This window comes from Sylvia atricapilla, chromosome 1 (assembly GCF_009819655.1).
Source record: "Sylvia atricapilla isolate bSylAtr1 chromosome 1, bSylAtr1.pri, whole genome shotgun sequence".
In the NCBI taxonomy this organism is placed as follows: Eukaryota; Metazoa; Chordata; class Aves; order Passeriformes; family Sylviidae; genus Sylvia; species Sylvia atricapilla.
This window is the reverse complement of record NC_089140.1, coordinates 35,281,655-35,300,771: the sequence shown is the minus strand read 5'-3', so window position 1 is coordinate 35,300,771 and position 19,117 is coordinate 35,281,655. Positions and strand designations below refer to the sequence as shown.

The following is a 19,117-nucleotide window of genomic DNA, read 5'->3' as shown; positions in this document are numbered from 1 at the left end:
GCTGCGACTGAATGGGCTGACAGTCCTCTGTGCTGGTGTTGCCCTCACTGGTGCAACCGGCATGTCCCTGCAGCACTTCTCACCTCCAGTACCTTGCTCTTCTCTTTGAGAGTCTTCCACTGATCGCTGCTTGCCTTTTCAATGCAGGTCAGGGTGGTTTTTTGGCTTTTTATCTTCTCTCTGAAGTTTTTTCTGCCACTGTTTCTGTTCACTGTCTCTATTCCTGTTCACTGCTTTCTATATCTTCTGTACTTCTGTCTCTCCTGTAGGGCTTGTTTTCATTCTTGTTCCCATTGTATTTGGGTCAAAAGACGGGTAGTGTGCTTGCATTTCTCCTTCACTTCTTTCCTATTATACTGAGGTATTAAGTGAAATGTTGTTGCAGCACTTCAACTTCGCCCTGGTAGAAGTCTTACAGTTTGGTTGGTATTGCTAGGTGAAATGGTGTTTGTGGCTGTTGGATATGCAGCATAAAATGAGAATCCCATGTGTGTCTGAATGTTTATAAAAATAGCTTTGTCTGTACTTCTTGGGTAGGCATTTCCTATTCAAACTTGGAAATTCTCTTAACTGCTTAAAGAGCAAAGACCCGCACTCTTTGTGAAGCACCTAACTGAAAGCTGGATTTGAATACTTTGTATTTAGATGTCTGGCTGGATAAGTATAAACATATGTATTCAGTGTGCCCCTCCACTTCTTTAACTAAGGAAATGGTGTCGCTTGAAAAGTAAGGTAAAGAGTCCCACATGTGTCTGTATGGGTCAGTTATAAAGGTAAAGCCCTGAGTGTATTGTGCTCTGTTAAAGTCAAGTATTTCTTTATTCTTCAGTCTTTGTCATGGCTATCCATGTGCTTTCAGTGATGAGTTGCTTGGCAGTTAAATTAACAATGGAGCAGAATGACAGATATTTGGTTACCCCATTTTAGCAGTGTCACAAGTGCCTAGAAGAAGAAGAGAAGCATGTGGCCATGGAAGGGAAAGCTCATTCCCGTTGCAGCAGGGTGGGTGTTCGTGTTGGGGTCCCTGGCCCAAAGCTGGCAGTCAGCGCTACTCCCTGCCTTCTCTTCTCTTTTCCACCTGCAACTTCCCCCATGCCTTCCTCATTATCCAGCTCTTGCTCTTTTACTGTCCTTCCATTGTCTTAGGAGAGCAGTTGATAAAAGTTGAGAGCTTTTAAAAGGTTGCAGTTCCTCAAAGACCAGCCAAGTCAGTCTTGAAAACAGAGCTTTACTAATCCTGTATGATGTGGCTTAACATTTTAAATGCTTTGTGGGTAAAGAGAGTTGGATTGGGGGGATAGATATATTTTATGTAAAGTAGAATATTTTCTTATGTTCATATTTGCACAATTTTTCAAAGTTTCTACCTAAGATTTAAAATCTTAATGGCTTGTTTGGAATTGAGGTGATGGTGGAAGATTGACAGTCACCATGTGTCCTCAAGTTGTTAATGTAAATTTGCGGTAAATATTTAATAATTAAAAGTTATTTTGCCTCTCTAGTTCTCAGGTTCAGAAAAACCCCTTCCGTTTAAGCAGAAGACAGATTGTGTTTTGAGTATACAATTTGCTTTTTGCAGTGTAAATGTTATGATTGTTGGGTGCTCTGTGTGGAGATGATTATTTTATGTTGCTTTTATAGTTCATGATAGGATTAGAAAACACAGAACAATTCTTGTTTTCCACAAAGAAATTAGGTCCAAAGGAATAACGTCTTGATCATGTTATAACAATTGTAGAATTTTTAAGTTTGTGAACCTGAGCTGGTTAATAAAACATGACGTGTTTATTTGTCTTTATTATTTTAGGTCCTATTGAAGTTGTGAAATTACTCGTGACCCATACAGCTGAAGTGACGTGCAAAGACAAGAAATCATATACACCCTTACATGCTGCAAGCATCTAGTGGGATGATTAGTGTAGTAAAATATCTTCTGGATCTTGGAGTTGATGTAAGGAAAAATAAAATTAAATGTGATTTTTTTTAATTGTTTGAAATGCTCTTGTTAGTACACTGTTACACTGTGTAGCACACTGTTTATTGGTTAGGGACAGTTAGGATATAGTGAAAGTATGTAAAGGAAGATCTCTGGAAATACTGCTTTTTCTTTATTAACCCTCATTTCTCCATTAAAAGAAAACCTCTTTAAGAGCCTTACAGATTTTTGCACAATAATTGGAACAGAAATGTGTATTTAGTAGAGCTTTTTGTTTATTTGATATTTCTTGCTCTAATTCATTGGACTGGAAGTCAGGAAATAGGAATTCCGATCCTAGGTTTGCTACACAATTATTTTTGAAGTGCAGGAAACTAAATGCTTTTCCTAAGTTGGTAAAATATACGTGGAATTGACTTTCTTACGTGACATAAATTTTAGTTAATACTAAAACTTGTGAGAAACTTCAATACTGAAGTGAGGCCACATTAATATTGAAATGCAAAATAAATTAAAAGCTTCTACAGTACCTGCCTACAAAAAATGTGTTAACAGTAAACTGTGAAACTGTGTAAGAAATCTACATTGTGAATCACAGTCTTAGTCTTGCAAGGCTGGAGATTGCAAGTCAAGCTCTATATTGGGAAGTAGATCAGAATTCAGTGTCATGTTGTGTACAAGAAATTCTGTTTCTATATGTGCATATGCACACACAAAAAGGCTCTTTGACCTCTGTTTTTAATGAAAACTTGCACTGTTGTTTTATAGAGGTCTGTGCCATGCTTTGTGTGTAGCATCTGTGCAAATTGCCGCAGTCGATATTTTTGGCATGTGTGGGTTCTCTTAAGTTGCATACAGGAAACCGGTGTGGAGACAATTGGAGGAGGTTGGCTCACTTGTAAAGCAATCATACTCTTCCCCAGGACACAGATCTCAATCAAAATGCTATATCCAGAACTTGCTTTTAATTTCTGGTTTTGAATTGTTCCAAAATATAATCTCATGACATGAGAGTTTTTCTTTGTTAGAATTAAGTGCTGCATTAAGTACAGCTTTTTGCCTACTAACTAACCTTGGGGGCTTTTTGTCTTATAGATGAATGAGCCAAATGCCTATGGAAATACTCCTCTCCATGTAGCTTGTTACAATGGGCAAGATGTTGTAGTGAATGAACTCATAGACTGTGGTGCTAATGTAAATCAAGTGAATGAGAAGGGGTTTACACCTTTGCACTTTGCTGCTGCATCAACACATGGAGCATTGTGTTAGAGCTCTTGGTCTGCAATGGAGCAGATGTAAATATAAAGGTAGGTATATCCAAAGCTATCCATTCACCCTTAAAAATGCTGCACATCTTTATCAGAGGTAGTGTTTTCAAAAATACTTGTTTTGATAACATGGAGAGGTTCCTACTCATAGATGGAGTATTTATTTGCACAGTACTACAGTGAAATGGAGCCAGTGTGCTGCATCAAGAAACTTGATCTGAATCTGGAAACCTCAATGGGATGTATTACATAGCCCAAAAGGATGAAGAAGAGTGACAATATTGTCTGGTCGATCTCAATTACATTTAAATGTCAGAATTATATATGATTTGTTTTCCCTAGTCTAGCCATATAAATAAGAGTAAATAATTTGGAAAAAAATGCAAAACTACATGTTTTTTCTTAAAAATTAGTAATATGAACATAATCAAGGATATTTCAGGGAAATGTATATGACCTGACTAATTGCTGGAGCAGTTGAAAAGGTGATGATGTAAGATCTTAAAATCTAAGCCGTCAGGGAGATTTGGGAAGAGTGTATTAAAATACAAATATAAGCAGATCAGGCCAACGGAAAGTCTTTAACAGCTGGTGTTTTAATTACTCCAGAAAAATCGTGTGAGCAGAGTCAATATACATTTTACTGACTGTTTGGCCACGAGTCTTTGACTGCAGAATAGTCTTTAGAATCCAGCTGTATTGTAGGTAGAATTTAAACAAGCAAGCTTCAAAGTAAACTACAACCTGTATCTTCTATTTTCTTCTCCAGTGTGCAGGGTAAGGTCTTGAGGTGTGTGAAAGAAATGCAAGACCTGGTTTGTATGATGTTCATTTTTAGTCTAGTAATGAAAACTCTTTCAGAAATATTTAGTGGCAGTATCTGGTGTCTTGGCATGTTTTACGCTGAGGGAAGTGGGAAATGGGTATGTGGAATGAAGAGTCCCAAGTGTTCCTATGGTAAAATGTCTGGTTGTCTGAACTGTCACCCACATGTAGTATGAAGAGAATTATCTGTCGTTTAATTTCTTGAAAAAATGTGGGGGAAAAGATCTGCTTAATAGGTCTGTTCTTGAATTTCAGCACAATCTGTGCAGGAGGTGAATGTTAGAATAAGCTGACATTTCTGTTAAAAATCTTGGGGTTTGTGGTTCACTTCATGTCAGCAGGTATTTTTACAGTGGTTCATGCTGATTTTCAGTTAATTGATTCCAAAACACACTTTTAAGTCTATTGTTAGTACAAAACTCGTAGCCAAATGAAAATTTGGGAGTATTTTAAAATAAGGTCTTTGATGTGGAAAAGTCCTAAATGTATGTTCCTGCTCACTGTTACATATATTTAGACATGCAGCTCATTTAATGAAAATGTACACAACTCAGCTGTGGAAAAATTCATCACCAAAGTGCCCTGCAGAAGTAAAGAGCTGTGTTACAGGGTTTATTGCCAACTTGTCCTAAAATATCCAGGTCACAGTCCATTTATTTTGTTGCCAGCTTTCTGCTCTGCATAATGTCCCAGGCTGCATATGACTGAGTGTTGCAGGCTGGCTGACTTTTGTCCTACATTCTTGAAACATCATTTTTCAGTAAAGTGTAGTCTGCCTTGAAAATAATCCCACAGTGTTAAATATACTAATGATTGTATTTGTGTGCTACTCACGCAAATTAGAGCAAAGGAGAGCTTGTAGCACCTTCTAGTACCTGAAGGGGGGCATACAGGAGAGCTGGAGAAGGACTTTCTGCAAGGGCATGGATATATGGTGATGGAGATGGGTTATATATAACCCATCTCCCCTCTGCAAGGAGAGATGGGTTCAGACTTCGATGGTAGGACTAGATTAGCTATTAGGAAGAGATTCTTTACTATGAGGGTCGTGAGGCACTGGAGCAGGTTGCCCAGAGAAGCTGTGGATGCCCCGTGCCTGAAAGTGTTCAATGCCAGGTTAGATGGGGCTTTGAGCTACTTAGTTAACTAAGTGGAACCCTACCCATGCTGGCAGGTTTGCAACCAGATGATCTTTAAGGTCCCTTTGAACCCAAACTCTTCTGTGATGCTATGAAAAATATTAACAAGCCAAGAATTATTGTTTTTCTAAATGCAGGGCTGCAAGAGTTCGTGATTTTGTGAATATTTCTGATGCAGAAGAAAGAAGTGGGCAGGGCTCCATTTCAGAAAGAGCATTAGCTTTAGCTATGGGTTGGTTGTTATTAAAATGTGTTGATTTTGTACATATCAAAATTCTTAAGTGGGAAATTAAGCAAGTAGGACTGTGTAGAGATTTTAAGCAATTATACCTTGAAAAAAGCATTTTCCCCAGTTTCCTCATCAAGGTGTTCTGTTGCAATTCTGTTAGTAGCATTTCTGTGGATTTATACCAGTGTGACTGAATTTGGCCTGTAAATTTGCACCTGAAGGCATGAACAGCCTTACTTTGCATATGAAAACTTAGCACTTAAACTGTGGAAAAGTGCAAGAACTGTGACAAAAGAAAATAATTCTAAGTCAACTGCTACTTCCCTGGAAAAGCCTATAAAGATAAATCTTGGATTTAATCAGAAGAGCAATTCCTAAAAAAATAGAATATGTTGTGTAAACTAAGAATGAATTGTGGATTTAAAATGAGATGGAATTAGGGTGTTCTTACTAAATATTTATTGAAACCAAGCCTGTTCAGTTTCCAACTACTGAGGCTGGAGTTCAAAGTAATTCTTTAAAGGCCTATAAGATGTATTTTTAATCATAATTATATTGCTTGTGTAGGCTGATTCAGTCATTTCCTCCCATGTGCAACTTTTCCTGTGATTTTAGAGGTCAGAGAATGGATATGGATGGTAATCTAGGTGCAGACTAGACAGTACTATTACAGTGCTTCCTGCTGTGGATGACTCGGTGGGGAGAGCAAAAGGGAAACACTCCTATTCTTGATGGCAGATAGAGGAGAAGTTCTTGGGCATATCTTGAGTGCTGGTCTCATCTCAAGAAGGGATTATATAACAGAATATAATAGAACATTAGAAATATGTTAGTTATATGCTTTTTGTCACCTCTGGACATAACTTCCTACTTGTTTTCATAGCCTTGTCAGTGTCCACTGTAGAACAGTGAATCTTATTAAGTATTGCTCATTACTGCAGCGCTCCCTCGCCACTATTCAGGATTTCCATGCATGGAAGAACACATTGAAATGAGTATGTAATGGGACAGTATTAATTGTTTTATGGACTCCGTTGCTGCTTGAAAATTCAGTGACCTAAATAGAAAATGTTTCTTACTTCTATTGCTGGTACTAGAACATAAGAATTGTTGCTAGGGGGGGATTTCATTTGGAGGAATGCTGTGACATGATAGACCCACATTTCCTCTCCTGCAGTGAGGCTCAGTAGTCTGAGTACAGTTAATACGTGAGTTATCACTCAATAAGACACCTTGTGCTGTGTATTATTTCTAATAGCAATTACTGTTCTTAGCAAATTTGCTATGATCTAAGTATTTTGTGAATTTTTTTTCTAGTGACAGTGGAGATTGGCACAATTTCTTTCCTATTACCACATTTAGCTGAGTTTCAGTGAAGACAACAAAAGTTATTGTTAGCCCATAGCTGTCCTGTCATGTGCTATGATCCTGTCTGATCTCCTTAAATCACACAGCTGTAGTTAGCTTGATATTTAGAGAGAAGACCTTAAAGACATAAAGGGAAATGGAAGCAAAGTTTAGAAGATATCTCTCTGCTTCTGCAGTCCATTCTCCTGACATCTTGGGAAATAGTGATTTGCTTAATAGAGCCTTGATATTCCATTGCTTAAAGAAATGTTTGGCTGCTGGTTCTGGTCCTATATATCCTTTTCTAGTGTCTTAGAAGGGAATTCTGCATGCAGTCCTTTACCTAGAAGTTCAGCTTCAACGTGGGAATTGTCTTCATTTAATTTTATACCTGTTCTACATTTATATCTTGATAGACAATTGCATTATTGCATGTTGTGTTATTCCTGGGCTGGAAAGGAATTCCTGGGCTGAGACTGTTAAACATGAAAGAGGCATTCTCATAAAATCCATTGTCTTAAAAACCTATGTTAAATGCATTTTTAAGTAAATTTGAACAGAGTAAATCCAAAAATCAGTTATTGATTGTAATGTGTTTCTTCATTTAGAAGTGGAAAACAATTGTGTAGTTTGTTTTGCTGTTCATTGCAAGATCTTACTAAAGTTCTCTTGTGAGGGTTCTCGCTTAAGTGCAGTGCTCTTCACTTTCTAATATTGTCACCTTAAGTTATTCCCATGTTTTTGTAAGGTGCATTATAAGATCTGCCTTTTCAGCTCCATCTTCTTCCTTTTCATTAGCCTTCCTTTGAAATACAGATTTAACCCATCTAAGCCAGTGAGACTGCAGGCTACTTTCATCTGAGCCCTGAAATTCTTCTGTCTGTTACTTCAGTAAGGTTATTTTATATGATAATTTTTCTTCAAATTAATAGATTCTATAGATTCTTCAGGTGAAAGAAGGTTAGAAAAAGGAGGGAAAAAGTCACCAGATGTCTAACAGTTCTTTTAAAGTAATTGGACTCAGATAGTGTTAATGGCTGGATAAAGCGATGAGAACTAAATTGTAGGGAGAAAGGTGAAAGAAAATTGGAGCACAGAGGTTGCTTGGGGAAGTTGTCACGGTGTGTTATTTGGCCTTTTCTTAAGGCTTCCAATGACAGAAATAAAATTGATTGTCTAATTTCTCAAGAGGATTTCAACCCTATTTTCTGTGTTTAGTTGCATCTGCTGTGGATGTGTGGATGTTGTCTGTTGGATTGTTTATAGTCAAATCTGCTAGCTGGAAGATCTAGAGATAACTTGGCTTTCCTTAGCAAGTATTTTATTTCTGTCAATCTAGGTCTGAGAAGACAGTGTTTCACATAATTGCATTGTTATGCTGTTCAGGGCAGTGACACAGTGAAAAATTCTGTATCCATCCCTAAAAGGGTCTCCAGCAGACTTTCAGTATCATCCACAGAACCATGTTCATTTGGTGTCAAAAGGAGAGTAAACAGGAGAAGACACTTCTGCATACAACAGCAGTTTGTGATGTTTCAATACAAACATTCACATCATATATTCCCCTACGGTCTTTGTCTAATTTAACTTTGTATTTTGTGAACATTTCCTACTCTTCAAAGTCATCATTGAAAACATAGATGTGGTATACATGTGTATTCAAGGGTCCTTTGATTTTCTGTGTCATGTTTGCAGTTTTTTAGCGGATGTGTAGGAAGTTACTTCTGCAGTAAAGCTTTCCCATTACACAATTACAAGGGGAAAACAGTTCCAAAGTAATAGCAACTGAAAAAATGGGTTTCTAAATGCACTGAGACTGAGCTGTTAAAATATGAAGTTTCCTTATGCTTTACTGTTGTCCTGCTTCGAGGGTGAATTTACTGGGTGAGTGACTAAGTGCACATTTAAGGTGAGCATTTCAAATGTATAGTACCTAGTAGGGTTGAATAGTTCTACCCTAGGGTTACTTGTGGTTTATGATAAATTGCTTACAAACATCACTTTACAGAAATTTCCAGGAAACACATGAACTGTGTTGTCTTCTAACATAATGTGTAAACCCCTCTAGTAATACAGCTACTTTCTTTCAAGAAACAAACTTAAAACATTGTTTTATTTTAGCCTTGGGAAGGGGAGGGGTTGGACATAGACTTGTTGCTGAAATTGTGTGTTGTTATCATCCTCTTGAGAGTTATTATCTTAAGAACCTAAGTGTGAGTGAGTTGTCACTTGCAGCCTGTAGGAGTGACTAAGAGCAGCTCTTGTGAAAAGCTTGCCATGTCATGCTGACTTGTCAATGCCATCATCTGTCTGGCAAAAGTGCATAGAACAATTTAAAGGGTGAAGTGTAGAGAGAAAAGAAGAAAGAAATGTACTTTTTGTTGGGTTTTTTAGGTTTTTTGTGGTTTTTTTGTGGTCAGTTGATTAGTTGATTGTGTCAACTGATTAGCTGTTGTTACTGGCCATGAGTAAACACAGGATTTTTTTTTTTTTTTCCAGAGTAAAGATGGGAAAACACCTTTGCACATGACAGCAATCCATGGTAGATTTTCAAGATCCCAAACCATCATTCAAATGGTAAAAGGGGGAGGGAGTATCTTGTCATAAGCTTTCCCATTTGGATGTTTTCATCCTCTTGTATTGGTAACATGGTGAATTTTTTTCGTGTCCAATAATAGTGGTGGAGTCTGGCGTATCTGTTTTTAAAGTTTGATAAGTTACATTGATGAACCATTTCTTTTTCAGAATGCGGAATATATATATAGATTTGCTTTCCATAACCCAGGTTGTAGAGCGTTTGTCCCATAAGGTTACATTATGAAACGCTTTCTCTACCACTGAAATCTGTACAGATTTTAAATCCAAGCTAGTCAATAACGTCGCTTGAATGATCATCAGTACTATTTTTCTAACAAAGTATCTGTATGCCTACATATACCCTTACTTAGTAATTACTCTTATTATAGGAGCTGAAATAGACTGTGAAGATAAGAATGGAAATACCCCTTTGCACATAGCAGCTAGATATGGCCATGAGCTATTAATCAACACTCTGATTACGAGTGGTGCTGACACTGCAAAGTAGGTAACTTTACTGACATGAATGCAAGCTGACATAATTTAGAAGTATATTTATTAGGCTAACAGAAATAATATATTTTTAATATCTTCAACTTGCAATAGGAAATACTTTGTTTATTATCCTGCATTATACTTGGAAGTAGCTAGTCAGTATATCACATTTGTACCAAGCAAAAAGAAATAGAGGTTTCTGTAATGCATTTGAAAGTAAAAGCTCTGAAGTTTTAATAGGCTGTTGCACTGATAATGCATGCTGATAGTTTGGAAGGAAGTGTTTAAGATCTGAAGTTAGCTCAGTTTTCTAATTAGGTGGCTTACTGAAGCCTCCGTGCATGTGCACTTTGGCACACAATCATGTTTGTTTTATTTTAATTGTAATGAAACTGTGATACCTGATTATGGTGTATCTTAGGCGGGGTATACATGGGATGTTTCCTCTCCATTTGGCAGCATTAAGTGGATTTTCAGACTGCTGCAGAAAGCTTCTCTCATCAGGTAATACTCTTTTAAATTCTTACAAAGTGCGTTGAACTTCATTTTTATTTCACAGAATTGCTTTTAATTAAATTTTAATTTAGCGATACATAGAAATCCTTATAGTTTACTAGTACCTTGGGGCCAATGCCTGTTTTTTAATGGACAGTCCATAGTTAAAGTGAATGCAAACCTTTGCAGACATAAGTTAAAAAAAATATTCCAAATTTTAATAATGCTTTTATAATTTCTTTAATATTGTGTTTGTGCATTTCGCCATAGAGGTGGGATGAGTGGTTTAGACCATAATGAAATTTCAAGGAGAGAGATTGATAGTCTTTTTTATTACTTCATGGAGCATCCAGTTTCCATTCCATGATGTCTTTAGCTTAATACAAATCAGTCTATTCCTATCTGTTCCTGTAGTGGGCACCTAATAGCTCTTAAGACTCTGTGAACTGCTATATTTAGAAACTGTTTTATTGGTATTATGTTGTTTATCAAATGCAAAGCAAACTGCGCTTTTCTTTTGATGTTTGACTCCTCCCTGAAGATGCAGATGTCATTACTTCTCTTGTTGGCCAGAGTCTTATGTGAATTCTGAGCTCTTTGAACTATTGCAATTCTGAGAAAGTAGATTTATCCAAATGAAGCTTCTGGAACAGAATAATAATAATAATAATAATAATAATAATAATAATAATAATAATAAACTCAATGGTTCTGTATTAATATGAAGGCACTTAATGTTTTTTGAAAAAAGATAAGTGGGGAGGAGAGAGTTGGAGAAAAGGAAGAGTAAGAAGTTGCTTCCCCAGCTTTATAGTGTTTGTTAGGGGAGCCTGGGAGAAGAACTAAAAAATACAACTTAAGCTACCTACTGCTCAGGCTTTTTATTTACTGTCCTGTCATGGGCAAACTTGCAAGGATTCACTTCAGGAAAGAACTGTCCAATACTTGACAATACTTCAATTGGATGTGTTCAGAATGAGGGATACTGGCTCTTTCTCCTTCCTGCATGTGCTGTGGTGCTGGCAGTGCCTTACTGGAGGTTCTGTATGGTAAAGGAAGTCATGTGGAAGACTTGCAAGAGTTTTCTGTGGTTTTTACATGAATTGAGAAATCTTGTATGCAAATCTAGCTTGGACCAGATAAGGCCTTGAAGAGTAGGTTCAGCTTTCAGGCTAGAAAGACTAGATACTGCTGAGAGCTTTTAGGATGTGCTCTTGGTGTGAGGATTGGTATATGCAGAGTATGTATCCTTTTGGGGGTTGGGAGATGTCTCTTTTATGTAAATTAAAGATCTCTGATTTTTAAATTCATTAATATGCAAACCTTAGCAAAATGTCACCAATCTGCCTTGTCCCAGTACTGAATGACATCCAAGTAGTTAGTGATGGTAGACAAGCAACTTAGGGATGTGGACAGGCATCAAAGGCTATTCTTCAAACCAAAATAGTAAACTCCCATAAGTTACTTGCTATAGAGCATTCCCTGTTGAAATGGGATAAGAGCATAGTGGTGCATACAACACCTGTTTAAGGGGATAGGGAGTAGGAAAACAGTCTCGAAATAACAGTGTTCTTGAATAACACATCTTGTGTTGTTCATTGTCTATTTTAATTGAACAGTTTTTGAAAAGAAAAGCCAGCATTCCGAGGTACCACAACTGGAGATTTAGTAAATCAGTTACATGACACAAGAGCAAACCTCTCCTGAGAGCATAGTAGTTTTCTCAGACTAAAAATGTAGCTGTGAAACCTGATTTAAATAATAATCTTTCTGTCAAAATATATGGCTAGATATGGAATTACACAGTTTAAGTTTGTGATCTTGAATTTGAAGTTCCACAGCTGAGCCTTTTCGGAAAGAGAAAACGACAGCGTTCTGCAAAGAGCTCCTCTGTAATTAACTGCTATTTGCAGCCATCACTCCAACTCAATAAAGTTCTTTCTTTGGGACTAAGGCACTCAAGGATAAAATTTAAGTAGCTCCTATATTTTGTAATACTGACATTCCCAAAAATTAATAATCTCTGCACAACAACGATAAATTTTAGTGTATTCTTCAGTTTTCATATAACCTGCATATATCTTATATTCAATAATAAAAGGCACTAAAATATTAGCAGGTAAATAGAATGAGAAAGAACACAGCCTCAGTGCAGCTATTTGCCTTTTACCTTACCCCTTCAGTTTTATTTAAATGCCTGTTTTTCAAAACGTTGTAAATAACAAGGACATGATTCAAATGAAGTAATTTTTAATGCTTGAGTGCTCTTTTGCAAATAGCTGTTAAGTTTGCTTAGCAAGCATTTCTTTTAACAGCAGATGACAGCAGTTTTGTGAAAGGTGATGTTACATAATGATTTTACAAAATATTTGCTTTGTAGGTTTTGACATTGACACACCAGATGACTTTGGCAGGACTTGTCTTCATGCAGCTGCAGCTGGAGGGTGTGTAAAAAAGCATTCATGCCTTTAGATTCAGTGTTTCTTTTTCAATTGCTGATCATTTTTGTTATTTTTTTCTATTATCTCCTCTCTGTTTTTCCTGCCCTCTCCCCTTGGAACTTATGTAAACATGAAAATAATTTCAAGATGAATTCTATCTGCAAACAAAAAATTAATTAACTGTTCAGCTTAATAAGTCGTTGCTGGAATACAGTGTCCAAATATCATCAGCCTTACCTTAGGTTTATGTTTGGGGATGAACTGATAATTTTCTTTTTAATTTCCCAAGGATGCTGAAAAAATGTTTAGAATTTTCAGCATTCAAAGATGGCATGCCCACCTCAGATCACTGTGGGACATGAGACAGAGAACAGCAACTTTGGGAAATTTTTTTTTACCAAATCCATAAATAAAAGGTCAGTCTAAATAAACTAAAAGCAATAATTACATTCCAGAGTTTAGGTGGATGAAGTAGCCAGAACTACTTGCTCATCACTTGAGTTGTGATCCATATTGATTATTGTTATTGTATTGTAGGTTTTCTATAGCAGCTACTCAAAATTGCCTAGAAGAATTGGGGAATAAATTTCATGATACACTTTGTGGGACACAAAAACCCCATGATATTAATATTTTCATTTCTCTGTTTGAATGTTGTTTAAGTAATACTGTTAAGTAATCATTCTAGCAAGTCAAAAGTACTTGCTAGATACATCCTTGATGTAAGTGATAAAGGTTAAAATGCTGTAATAATAAATGCTATAATAATTTGTGACACATTCGCTCATTAATCTCCAGTTTAGGAAAGTTACCAAAAATAGTGTTTAAACAATAAACATTATAGTACATCTATTACAATGATCATATTTTATTGAAAATTGATTGCACTAGAATGTAAAGTACAGATGTTTCAACTCACATTTGGCCTTAAAAATATGCAGTAAAATCTTGCCTCCGTGCTGGAATCCTGGTAGCAAAAGCATGTGACATTCAGGTGTTATTGTTTGTTTATAAAAATTGATTTTTTTTTGAATTAGATCCAGTTTTATGTGCTTTCTGCATGCCATTTGGTATCAATTAAATTTCTATATGTGGTCTTGAAATAATTTATATTCTTTACTGGTTTGGTCCAGAAATTATGGAATCTACTTTACATACAGAAATGTATATATCAAAATTTCCACATTGTACTTCAGTTCCATTCACTAACATACGAGATGTACCCGTGTAGCAGTTCTGATATTTATAGAAGCCAATATTAAGGAAATAAAGTTTGCAATCCCAAGTAATAGTGTATTCATTTAACAGGAATTTGGAGTGCCTAAATCTTCTGCTAAATACTAGTGCAGACTTCAACAAAAAGGACAGATTTGGAAGGTAAGACATTCCAGATTTGTATATTGGAAAGGGCTGTTTAAAGTATCGCAGTAGCAGCCTATTGATATGTGGCCAAGTCTGTTTTCCAGTTTAAAATTTTTTTATTATCTGATATCTCTAATAAACTGTGTTTCAGCATATGTTCTCAAAAGTGAGAAACATATTTTGTAATCCTGTTTTGTTAGGTAGGTGTTCAGTCTTGCTTTTAAAGACTAAATTTCACATTCAACTGTAGTTTTTGTGAACCTTTTTTCCTTATGACAGGGATCTAATGTGTTTAAATTGCTTTCATCCAAGGACATTACTAATGTTTTCCAAATAATGTATTAGTCAAATCTATAAATCTGTGTCTATTTCTAAGGTCTTTTATTAGAAAACAGAGTATTTTATTATAACTGCTTCACCTTTTTCCTTTCATGACATCCATCTCTTTCTGTTTCCCTGCTTGAGCTCTGAACTTTTTTGGAATGACATTAATTTCTATTTTTAGTGTAGGATTATTTAGGTTTAGGTGGCAGGATCAGTGCTCATGTAAAATCTCACATCACACCATGGAAAATATGATTTTCCAGGATGGGAAGAGAACAGGAGTAGGACTTAAAGAAAAAGTTACAGATCCAAAGTTGTGTTTTGCTTTAAATTCCACTTCTGTTATTTCCTGAGAAAGGAGCAACTATCTGTCACAACTTTTGTCATCAAAAGTTGGGGTTTCCTTTTGGTTTGGTTTGGATTTTGGTTTAACATTCATGTTATGTAGAGCAATTTTTTCAGGAGATGGAAAGTATTAGTTTAAAATGGAGACAAATGGGAAAAAGACATTTTAAGTGAGAGGAAAGAGCCTGTCTCCTCAAAATCAAGGTATTTATAGCAGCAGTCTCTTTTTAAAAATAGAAAATGGAATTCTGAGTCATATTGGTCTTTTTTAAAATTTTAGCTAAACTGGCATATTTAGAAAATTGTTTATGTATTTGAAACTAGGATAAGGTTTTCTCCGAGATTATACATCAGTACTAATATTTCATGGTTTTGTTAGACGAATAGAAGGTATATTTAACAGTGCCTCTGCTATGTCAGTATAGATTAAAATAAATTATAATGTTTTCCTCTTTTAGGCAAGTTATGACTTGTTTATTAAAAATGTCTGTTTGTGCTGTTGTTGTATTTTATTTGTGCTATATTTAGTTGTTGTGCAATTTTTGATTTGTCCATATTTTTCCATGTGGCTTAAAATTACTTAGCAGAAAATAGTATTTCTAACATAAACTGGATTTCCCTCTCTAAGTTTACATAAGAAAATTTACATAAAGTTTCCTTTAATATGAACTTCATGCATATTTTGGCTGGCAAATAAAACCACTCTATATTGTTCAGCATTGTTAAGTGGTCCCTAAAAAATGGCCCTATTCTTTAGTACCATAATGATGCATTCTTCATCACAAATACGTATCTAAAAATGTAAGGAGGATTTAAGTTTCACTTTATTTTGCTTTTTCTGTCTCTATAATATTATTTTGCTGTTATTTACCATTGTACTTTTTATTTAAATGTGTACTAAAGAACTCCACTCCATTATGCTGCTGCCAATTGTAATTATCAGTGCCTGTTTGCCCTTGTGGGATCTGGAGCTAGTGTGAATGACCTTGATGAGAGGGGTTGTACACCTCTGCACTATGCAGCTGCATCAGACACAGATGGGAAGTAAGTGGCATGCTTTGTACTAAAGCCTTTCTCATTAGGAACATTTGAGCTGTGAATTTCGTGTGTGTTCTGCCTTCAGATTTGCCAAATGCATCTCTTGTATTTTAAAGATTAAACTTGACAGTGGTGTGTGCAATGTATATCAAAGACTTTATGTAAAAAAATATTTCAGAGGGAAAAATGAACAACAGAAAAAGGTATTATAAAAATTTGATGTCCTATAATGCAGATTTCCTAAATCAGGAATTAACTAAATTCTTAATCCCATCTGCTGTGTAGCAGTTGAGTAAATATCCTTTGTGGGGGGGTTTTAAGTTAGTTGTGGACAGAAGGGTCATTTTGCCTTAAAATCAAATTCCAATGAAGGAATATTAACTTGGTATTTCAATATAAGATGCTTCATCTGTCTGATGTTTGAGTAAACCAGAGTTGTAATGCCAAACATGACTATCCCTTGATAGTGTAAATTATTATAAGGTAGTTACACTTTTTTAATGAAATGCATCTAGAATCTCTCGTAAATCCACGGATCTCTTACATGTATTTATTTTCTAACCAAAAGTTATATTTGACATCCTTATTAATGACTTATAGGCTTTTATGCAACGTGTATATCGGTAGCATCAAACTGATGAGTTTTTTTAAAGCTCCAGACATTGAATATATTGAGGAGACAAGAAGAGCATCATTTCTTGTGCACACACTCACATATGCAGGTCGTGGTGTGCAGCAGCACATTCCACATTCACACAGTGACACCTTCCCCGGAGAAGTGGTGCTTCGTGCCAAATCATCTTTTTTTTAATACAGCACCTTTTAAAGGGTGAGGTAGCAATAGGAATGAGGTGGTGTATAACTTACAAGATTGGGTTTTGAAGGCAAAATAAATACTTTCATGGCCATTTAACTTATATTTGAAGAATGTGTCTTTTTTATGTAAAGCCAAATTTCAAAATTAAATTGTTTGCTACTTTTTAGAAATAATTTCAAATCTTGCTGGAGCTTGCTGAGATAATTTTACTTCAATTGCCCTCTCACAAGCTGAGCTAGGATTAATTTTAGCTTCACAGTTGCTCTGAAAACCTCCAACTATAATGGTTCTTCAGATGACATTGTTTTGCCATCTGTCTTACAAAAGGTACGAGCAGGAATGATGATGACAACACTGCAGAGCTCTGTGAGGTAACTCAAAGCATCATCTCTGGAGCCCACGGGCTGTTGCCCTTCTGATTAACATTTAGGTCTCTGCAACACAGGCTGCAAAGCAGAATGGCCTGAGGGGAAGCTTTTTATAATGATGCACCAAGATGAGTAGTAACAGCTGGAAAACCATTACTGCTCAGGTCATTCAAAAGTAGAATGAAGTTTAAAAGGATTACTGGAATTGGAATATAAAGCCTGGGAAAAAACATGTTGGGAAACCATCTATATAAAATTCCAGCAATATTTATATGTGGTTTCATGGTCTTTGTTCAGACATCTTTAAAGACAGATATTAACGACAGGGATGTTTTTGCTGAAAAATTAAAAAGAGAGATGATTGAACAAATGAAATGTAGGAATTATAATTTTTACTTAATGAGACAAATTGATTTGTCTTTGCGTTCTCAGAAATCTCATCTCATTTTAATTCAAACAAAAACATGCAAGCACAGTTGTCATTAATGAAATCCAGGCATTTGTTTACTGGGCAAATAAAACGTGAATTGATTGGTTGGTTAGATATGCTTTACAAGTAGCTTTTTATTAGCTACACTGAACTAGTTTAAAAGTTACTTGCATTTTATGTTACATATGTTATTCTTTAAAACTCAAGAAATTTTACCTTTTTCGCTACATACTAAGTCCTTGTTTATGCTGGGCAGAAAATGATGGAAATGAGAGTTCACCTTAGATAAAGAAGTATTTAGTGATCTCAGAGAGAAGAAGGAAGGGATGGTGATCTGTTGTACACTTCAGAATAACAAATGGCTTCACCAGCAAGTTCAAGTCACGATAATGACTTTGAAAAATGTTGCTGAAACGATAGACAATATAAAATTATGAAATAGCAAGGCCATTGCTTACAATCATTTGGTGTGCACACATGGAGTCTGTTAAAAACAGAAAACTAGGGAGTGAGCTGACTCTCCTGTTTCTCATCCTCCTGGCTGAGTGTGGTTGAAACTGGCTAATCATGTTCTGCCTTATAAATCTGTCCCCTGAAAGTAAGGAATGGTAAGATACAAGTATGACAACAACTGAGTATTTACTTCATAAATATTTTTTTAAAAAATAGTGTTTGGTAGTGGAATTGTGTATATGTTACTCTTGTATGCTACCATGAAGAATTGCTTCTCTTCTTTCCATATAACATACAAAAGAAGGGATTAATGCAGAAAAGCATACAAAGTAGTAATCATTGGTATTAGCAAAGGTAACTGCAACTGTGTTAGCTAGGAGGAAAACAGCCATGAAATACTAGTTTTAACCGAGTCAGATAATTCAGAATATGCAGGATGTCTGCTGAGAAGGATTATTTCAAATTTTGAAGCTTTGTGATTGACCTTTATGTTTGATGTAATGAGGTAGGCTTTCTCTAGTCCTAGCCAATATCGTACATTAAATCAGTGTCCCTGTGTGCTGTATTCTATTTTCCAGTTGAATTGGAACAATTTATCACTTAGCATTAAGTTGAAATTCAGCATTTAGATACATGGTTGCATATGTCAATTTGAATAGGTGCCTGGAATACTTGCTAAGAAATGACGCCAACCCTGGGATCCGAGACAAACAAGGATACAATGCAGTTCATTATTCAGCTGCTTATGGTCATCGCTTATGTCTTGAATTGGTAAGAGAACATATCCTAGATGAAAGGTGTAACAGCTGCTCTTACAGGGTGTGATGGAAAGGCCAGGAGATTCCTTCACCTTGGCTGTCAGCTAGGTCAATACTGTTTTTCAGCCTCTGTGCAGATAAAGTTAAGCATTTGGTATTCTTAAAATAGATGCAAGGTGAGGAGCTAGGATGCTAGCTACCGGCTTAAAAGAAGAAAAAATCTCAGATGAAGAGATAACTGGTTGAAGTTGTGGGATATACTAGTTTTGATTTGTTTCTTCATTTAGACTACACTACTAATTTTTTTTTCTGGTGGCTGAAATAAAGTAACCACAAGTTATCCCATCGAGAACTTTTAAGAAATTTCATGACTGTAATTCAAATGGAGCAAATGAAAATGTGGAGAAAACCTGTAAAGAAAGGGAGCCTTATAAAATAGTTCATGCAGTTACAGTAACTAGTGGCCACAT

At 35.9% G+C, this 19,117-nt stretch overlaps 1 protein-coding gene across 1 annotated transcript in view; it reads left to right on the top strand.

Moving 5' to 3' along the window:
* The window catches only part of ANKRD28 (ankyrin repeat domain 28), a 75,289-nt gene that overhangs the window by 39,186 nt on the left and 16,986 nt on the right, over positions 1 to 19,117 (top strand). Inside the window, 11 exon segments of the mRNA XM_066319511.1 lie at positions 1,808 to 1,896; positions 1,898 to 1,951; positions 3,032 to 3,200; positions 3,203 to 3,243; positions 9,244 to 9,337; positions 9,714 to 9,825; positions 10,238 to 10,320; positions 12,692 to 12,755; positions 14,061 to 14,129; positions 15,687 to 15,827; positions 18,549 to 18,660. Of these exon segments, the coding sequence (XP_066175608.1) occupies positions 1,808 to 1,896; positions 1,898 to 1,951; positions 3,032 to 3,200; positions 3,203 to 3,243; positions 9,244 to 9,337; positions 9,714 to 9,825; positions 10,238 to 10,320; positions 12,692 to 12,755; positions 14,061 to 14,129; positions 15,687 to 15,827; positions 18,549 to 18,660 (1,028 nt within the window).